The following is an 8,006-nucleotide window of genomic DNA, read 5'->3' on the forward strand; positions in this document are numbered from 1 at the left end:
CAGAGCCTGCTCCAGGTTTGTTCCCATCAGCTGCCAGCTCCAGGAACCCCTGTTCCATCCTGTTACAGGGACTTCTGCTTCGAGAAACATTGATAACAAGTGCCCAGTATCCCTGGAGAGAGCAACGCGGCAGCTCCCTGGGGACAGACAGGGAGTCAGTTCAACCTGCTAACCAGCCACGAGGACATCTCTGTGACTTCCGGGTGAAACTCACCATCGTGGCTGTGGGGTGGGCCTGGGCCTCGGCTCCTCTGGCAAGTAACTGAACTGACTTTCCCGAGGGGCACGGGCCTGGTTTTGGAACCACATGGGGCTCCTGCCTCTGGAGAGTGATCCTGGGCCTGTCACCCCCATGTGAGAGGCAGGTCGACACCAGTAGCTGAGTGTGGCAGGGGGGTCTCGCCGTCGGGTCAGCACTGACACTTGAGGGCCCTCCTACTCCAGGGTCAGCCCCTCAGCCCCCCTGAAGGTCAGCGCCACTGGGCCCCTCACAGCTGCCTGGCGGTGGCCCTGCAGACAAGCTCCTGAACCCCTCCCCCGCCTGCCCCGCAGGGAGGGAGCCTGCATTGGGGCTCAGCTCATATCTGAGCATATTTAAGGGGGACCTTCCCAGGATACCGGCAGGCTCCCCACACCCCTCCCAGAGATCCATTTGTTAAAATAAACCAGGCGAGATCAGAGGTTGGCTCAGAACGAAACCACACCTAATTGGGTTCAAAGATATTCAGACAGACAGAAACAGGAGACAGGGGAGGGGCGGGCATGCCTCAGACACACAGAGCAAGAGTGGGAGGCCCAGGGCTGGCTGCACCACGAGGAGACCCTCCGTGGCCCAGGCCCTCCAGCGGGCCTGGCAGGCAGGCTGTGAGGAGCAGCTTTGGGGGCTGTAAGGATTAATTTGGGGACCTTTGGGGCACCCCGTCCGTGCTTTCTTTCAGCTTGTGCTTGCGAAACAGGCTGTAGAGGACTCGCAGCGTGCTCTTGGCGTCCTTGTTCACGATGTCTGCAGGTTGGGAGAGAGCAGGGCAGTGGTCAGATCCAGGAGGCAAAGATCAGGTCAGATCTGTCCAGGTTTGCCCTGGACCGAGGGGTTTCCTGGGACACGAACTCTCAGGGCTAAACCTGGCAGAACTCCTGGCAAACCAGGAGAGTTGGTCAAGCGAGCCCTGAGTCCCAGGACCCGTCACAGGGCACCACCACTGCTTCCTCCCAGGCACCCTCTCGGGGGTCCCCCAACGCAGCACCTCCTCCAGACCTCAGCTCTCTGGACAGTCCGTCCCCAGGGACCTTGGTCCCCCATTTCCTCCCCCAGGACCATCCTCCACTAGGGTGGGTGGGAGCCGTGGGCATGGGGCTCCCTCATAGGAAAACTCAGCCAACACCAGGCAAGAGGCTGCACCCACACATCGCCCCGCTCAGGGGCCCTGGCACGAGGCTTCCTGCCCATGAGAGCCCTGCACTCACCTTCGGGGTTGACGGGGTAGCTGAGGAGGCCTCCTTCCTTCAGCAGCTCCAGGGCCAGGGTGACATTGTGCAGCTACAATGACAAGACCCCATCAGATGTTGGCGAGATGATTCATCATGCAGCCAGGAGGCCACTTCTAGGGGGAAAGGCAGTCCCCAAGGAAGGCACCCGGCCCAGGCATCAGGGAAGGCTTCCTGGTGGAGGTGACACCTGGGAGTGAGTCCTGCCACGTGAGGGGACTTTAGCCAGAGAAGGAAGCATCCTGTCTTTCCTGAGGCAGCCCCGGAACCAGGGCACAATTGAGACTCCCTCATAAACAGCTGAGCTCCGAGGGTAAAGTGTAGATGAGGAGACAGGCTCAGAGTGGCCACGGGCCTGTCTGAACTCACAACAGAAAGTGCTGGAGTCAGGTCTGTCTCCCTCTGATGCCTGCAAAGCAGCTGGGGCGGAGGAGCCCATCCCAGTCCCAAAGCCCGCTTCAACCAGGCCAGGCGGTTCCCGTGGCAACCTAGCCAGGGGCCCAGAGGCCCGGCTGGCAGAGCGGCAGGTAAGCAAAGCCCACCCGAGGGTGCCTAGCCTGCTCCCAGTCCCCTCCTGGTGGGTCTGGGCAGATCTGGGTTGGACATCTGTGCACCAGCCCCCAACAGGTCCCAAGTCACAGGTCGGACAAGACACATGTCCTGCCTGGGCCTTGTCCCCTCCTCCGTACAAGTGGAACAGCGCATCTCCCAGCGGCCTCTCCAAGCTGCCGTGTGGACCAATGTGATGGTGGACCCAGAACTGGAACCATGAGGCAAGACAAGAAGGTGGAATAACGAAGGCAGAGCCGAGGCCTCTCTGCAAGTCTCCGCCGCCCCGGCTCGTACGAGGGCTGAGAAGTGGGCTCTGTGGGAGGCCAGGAGCCCCTGAGAAAGACTCTCTCAGAGAGGGAGAGGGGCAGGCCACAGTCCTTGTCCAAGGATAGAGGACAGGGGTGGGGGGAGCATCTTCAGCCCACCCCAAGCGCGGGCGGAGTCCTCTGTGACAGCTGGCTCCCCAGAGGCTGTGTGGGGACCACAGGGATCCAGTGAGCAGGGTCCTTCTCCACGGAGGAGAATTGAAGGAGCATCAGATGGACAGAGCAGGGGCTTCCCTGGTGGCCAGTGGCTAAGACTCCGTGTTCCCAATGCAAGGGGCAGGGGTTCGATCCCTGATCAGGGAACTAGACCCCTCATGCCGCAACTAAGAGTCTGCATGATGCCACTGAAGATTCTGCATGCTGCCGCTAAGACCTGTCAGCCTACACAAATAAATTATTTTTTTAAAATGGACAGAGTAGCAGAGCTGGATCCAAAATGCCAGGGAGAGGGTGGTGGCAGCTGGGTCACCAGCCCAGCAGGGCTGCCCCTCTAGAGCCCATCAAGAAGAAGACCAAGGCTGGCACAGGGGCCGATGTTCCCCACCAGGCAGGTCACACCTCTGGGGAGGTGCAGACCGAGGAAGCAAACCTCGGAGTGAGTGAATCAGCCCTCCACTGCTGTCCTGTCCCCATATCCCCAGGTCTTCCCCCAGACTGGAGAATTCTGGAAAACGTGGGTTGTTACTGTTGCTATTGTTTTCATTCTCATCAGGAGCACCATTCACAAGATGCACAGAAGGTAAATATCAGAGTGAAGACAGGACACTGGGCTGTGCTCTCCCGCCTCTCAGCCCAGCCTTTGTGCTCACCTCCAAGCCTGCATCCTCACAGCACGGTCCAGGGGACAGAAGGGAAAAGGGGTCTGGGACCAAGACCAGACCCCCGGCTTTAGGAAACTTTGGCTTCCATAATGTCCTCTGGAAACCCTCCGCTGCAGGACTTCTCAGTGCCTTGAATGTGTTACAATGTATCCTGAGCTTTTGGGAATATGCATGTTTCCCCAAGTGATTTCACCAGAGGATGCATTTGTCACGGAGCAGCTCACCGGACCAGTTTCTCAGAAACACTTCATTCACTTTAAATATTTATCGTTGTTTGTTTATTTGTCTTAGTTGTGGCACGCAGGATCTTAGATCTTCGTTGCGGGACGCGGGTTCTTTCAGTTGCAGCCTGTACGACCTTCAGCTGCGGCAGGCAAATTCTTAGTTGCAGCATGTGAGATCTTAGTTCCCTGACCAGGGATCAAACCCAGGACCTCTGCACTGGGAGCACAGAGTCTTAGCCACCGATCTTCCAGGGAGGTCCCTAAAAAATATTTACCAATCATCTGCTATGTGCTGGCCACGCAACTGGGGCAAAACCCAGACCCGCTGCCTGCCCTTGTGGAATTTGTGCTGAGTATCACCGCTGTCGACCCTAGGACAACGATCACTCAAGCTTCTACGGGTCACACTCCTCCTCAGTCCGACCAGGAGTAGCTGCCCCAGGCTCCAGTCCCACCCCACCAGGTCTACCCAAAGCATTAGTTTTCTTGCATGCACAGTTTGAGATGATGAAAGGAAAATGACCATGTTCCACGGAGCTGAGAGAAGGTCACAACCCAGAAGAGAGCATTCAAATCGTGTTCGAGAGAGCTGTAATTGCACGTGGGAGGAAGCCGAAGGTTCCCAGCCCTGGTGTTTTCATTTCTGCAGAGCCAACGATTGCCTCGCTCCTCCAACCCTACTCTGCTTCCAGCACCGAACGGCAACCTCACATCAACACCACTGGCAGAGAAGGTCTGATAACGAGAAATTCAATTTCCAGAAGCCACAGGACTGAGATAACAATTCCTCGGGTGTCCCACCTCCGGAAAGGGCCGTTGTTCCACCCTTTCCAGTTAATGACCTCGTCAGCATTTTTGTTACCCATTTCTGCAGCTGAGGTTTCTTACAATAGCCCATAAAAGTGCATTCTTGGGGCCTGAGCTGAGAGGCTGCTTCTTTTCCCTCCGAAGAATGTGGCTCATCTTCAAAACCTGAAATCAGTGGAGTCAGCAGGCTGGCTGCATGTGGGGGCCTTGGAAGGTGGGACATTTGTCCCCAGCTAGTAACTGGGGATTAGGAGGTGAGCAAAATACTGGCTGCCAGCCTTGCCATCTCAGCCGTGAAGCCCCGACCTCCGAGTGACAAACAGGGGACCCCTGTGCTCTTTTGGGTCCCAATTCTGAGCCCCTGATTCCATGGGGATCTGTATGTGACCCACCCCACCGGCTCCATCCTCTTAACCTTCCCTTACTGATCACACATGGGCACCCTGATTTCTAGATAAAAGTCAGCACCACGGTCTCAGCCTTGCTCTGACCCACCTAAGCCCTTGCTCTGACCCTGCAACTCTGGGTGAACCTCGTTCTTGGTCTCACCCTGACTCCGTGTCCCACGGGGCTCACCCTGGCTCCCCAGGAAGGACTTGAGGCTGTAGTTCCCATTTTGTAGACGACGAGCCTAGCTGTCATCCTAACCTCAATGCCAGCTGGCTTGCTTGCCCTGTCTGAAGTCAGTTTCCTTGGAGAGAAACAGGAATGGGAATGGTTCCTGTTCAGAGGCCTGACACAGGAAGGAACTGGTGAGTCATTCCTGCTGCCCGTGGGCAAGCACATCCCTGGCCCCAGGCACGTGTCCTCTCGGCAGCTCACACAGCAGGGGCCTCTGCACCGAGGCCACAGGGCCTTCTCTGGCCAAGAGGGGGAGAAGGAAGCGACAGCAGCCCAGCTCTGAGCCTGCGCCTCGTGTGTCCTGCTCCATCTCTGGGTCCCCTGCCATTGCCATGAGAAAACCATGCCATGCTCACTGCTGGTCCCAGGAGGAGGCTCAGGGCTGAACCGCCCCAGTGACCCCCGCCTAGATGGCCTGACACCCAGCCCATCCCAGGTGAGCGGTGGAGCCTGGCCACGCCTAAAGCAGCCAAACCCAGACAACCTGCAGACCCACAAGAAGGAAGGTTTGCAGTTTTAAGCCACTGGGTATTTGGGTTGTTTGTTACACAGCATTTTCATAGCAGTAGCTGACTAATACAGTGCCGAGTGAAGGGTGAGAATCCAGTAAGTGCTGACCACTGTTTCTACTGCAGCGTCAAACACTGCACTGCTCCAGCCTGTTTGCTCTTCAGCCAATATCCCAGCTCTGGGGAATCTGAGCCCCAAATCACTCTTCCAGTCAAGAGCACCCCTGCCTCCTGAGAGGGTGGAGACGACACCCACAAAGATGGCCAAAAGAAGAACGTGGGCTGAGGGTCAAGAGGTCAGCCCCAGTTCCAGCTGGGCAGCCCTGGGCATGTCCCACAGCCTCCAGGGCCTCAGTTTCCCCTTCTGTAAAATGGAAATACACCCCACCCCCCAGGAACATGGAGTGAGAGAGAAACGGGGGTAAGGGGCCTGGTGAGGCCACACTCAGGTAAGAACTCCCTGCAAACATGAGAAGAGCTGTGGTTCAGGGGCCTAGAGGGTGCTCAGGAGCTCAGAGGGGATGAGAAAGTGGTCGAAGCCAACACCCAGCTAAGGGAGCTGGAGCAAAGCAGGAGGAAGGCAGGGCTGGGGGTACCCTGGCAAAGACCTGGAGATGGCAGAGGCCCAGGTGGTGTGCGGGCCACAGGCAGGCAGGGAGGCTGTGGCCCGGAGGCAGGCCTGGAACATTCGACAGGGACCCTGGTGGGGGGAGGGGGTCAGGCTTGCAGCCAGAAGCAGGAACAGACAGGGTTGCTGATACATGGGAGCCAGGCAGAAACAAAGCTTGGAACTAGGCCAGGGCAACTGGGTCAGGGCCCAGGGCCCCCTCCCACCCCCCCGCCCCCCCAGGGAAGGCCTTGAGATCTGAACCATCCTCAGGGCCACAGGTACATCAAAGGCAATGGAAATCATTCCTTTTCCCAGCAATGCCCCAAGGCTGGCACTGGGAACTGGCACCAGCCCAGCCTGCTGTCCCCTCTCTACAGAGGGAGGATGGGGTGCCCTCCTGCCCTCCTGCCCTGGGCTGCCTGCTGCTGAACCAGCCAGAGGGACCCTGCTGTGGACGGAGTTCAGAGAGGGCCACCTGGGGTCCTGGGAGGGATGAGGGGACAAGGGACCACATGCCCCGGATGCTTCCACCTTCCTGATGCTCCAAACTCTTTTCTGTTATTTGTGTGGTCAGAGGGGCAGCAACCCACCCCAGTGTTCCTCCTGGAGAATCCCATGGACAGAGGAGCCTGGCAGGCTGTTGTAGTCCATGGGGTCCCAAAGAGTCAGACACTTTGAGCAACTGAGCACAAAGGCCAGCAGGGCAGGGACTGTGAGCCCATTTTAGCCAAGAAGCCTGAGATGCCAGCAGTGAGCTGGTGGTGGATTGAGGGCCAGAGCGGAGGCTTTGTCTCCCTCTGCCAAGTGTGCCGGGACACAGAGCCCAGGACTGGAGTGAACCCTGCCCCCAGAGGCCTCGGTTTCCTCCTGTGGAGACTCATGAGCATCCCTTCCCTTCACCAGGAGGTGTCCCGCATGGAAAGGACATTCCCAGCAGGGGAACAGGCTGTGAGAAAACCCAGAGGTGGGAGAGCTTGAGGAGCTCAAGGAACTGCAGAGGCTCCACATGACAGGCCTGGTGGGTGGGGAAGGGAGGAGCCCCGCGAGGGTCCAGAAGCTGGGAGCAGTCAGACTGATGCCCTGTCCTTTCCGCCAGCATCAGTCTCGCCATTGTCCTTCCCCAACTCAGGCATAGACACCCCCTCCCATCCTCGCCTGGACTAATGCAGCCATCTCCCAACCAGCCTCCTGGACTCCAGGGTCCACGTGGGAACTCCTGACTGCCATGAGGCCAGAACCCCTGCCACCTCTGACCCTTTGATGATGCTATTCCCTCCCCTGGGGGTTCCCTCCCTAGTTTAACTCTGCAAACCAAGCCCTTCAGCCAACTTCAGGGGCCATCTCTCACGCAAGGCTCTCCCGATCCCTGCAGATCATACTAACCACATTTTCTTGCATTCAGGTTCCCCACCAGCCCACCCACCATGAGCCAACGCATTTCACTGCAGCCTGGAAGACCATATATCACTGAGAGCACAGTGTTTATAGACTGAGGGGTCCTTGAAAGCAGGAGCTGTGTTGGATCGTCTTTATGGCCATAGAGCCGGACACCAAGCAGGACCTCAGAAAATGAGGAATCAGGTGCATGGGTGAATGGGTGGGTGGACAGGTAGACGGATGGATGCTGGATGGATGGATGAGTGGATGGATGGATGGATGATTGATGGATGAATGAATGGATGGCTGGATGGATTATGTGTGGATGGATGATAGATGGATGGGTGGATGGATGATGGATGGGTGGGTGGATGGATGATGGATGGGTGGGCAGGTGGATGGATGATGGTGGATAGATGGATGAGTGGGTGGGTGGATGGATGGGTGGATGATGGATGGATGGAAGGATGGATAGATGAATGCATAGGTGGATGAATGTGTGGGTGGGTGGATGGATGGGTGGATGGATGGATGGATGGATGAGTGAGTGGGTGGATGGATGGATGATAGATGGATGGGTGGATGGATGATGTGTGGATGGATGATGGATGGATGGAAGGATAGATAATGAATGGGTAGATGGATGGATGGGTGAATGATGTCTGGATGGATGA

General features: G+C 57.4%; 1 protein-coding gene across 1 annotated transcript in view; it reads right to left on the bottom strand.

The window, feature by feature from the left end:
* Positions 1 to 682: 682 nt before the first annotated feature.
* PARVG (parvin gamma) overlaps positions 683 to 8,006 on the bottom strand; it is a 25,166-nt gene continuing 17,842 nt past the window's right edge. Inside the window, exons 12-13 of the mRNA XM_040234940.1 lie at positions 1,465 to 1,537; positions 683 to 1,003 (exon numbers count right to left, since the gene is read on the bottom strand). Of these exons, the coding sequence (XP_040090874.1) occupies positions 894 to 1,003; positions 1,465 to 1,537 (183 nt within the window). The 3' untranslated portion in view covers positions 683 to 893. The remainder of the gene's footprint in view (positions 1,004 to 1,464; positions 1,538 to 8,006) is intronic.

Source organism: Oryx dammah, unplaced genomic scaffold, assembly GCF_014754425.2.
Source record: "Oryx dammah isolate SB20612 unplaced genomic scaffold, SCBI_Odam_1.1 HiC_scaffold_29, whole genome shotgun sequence".
In the NCBI taxonomy this organism is placed as follows: Eukaryota; Metazoa; Chordata; class Mammalia; order Artiodactyla; family Bovidae; genus Oryx; species Oryx dammah.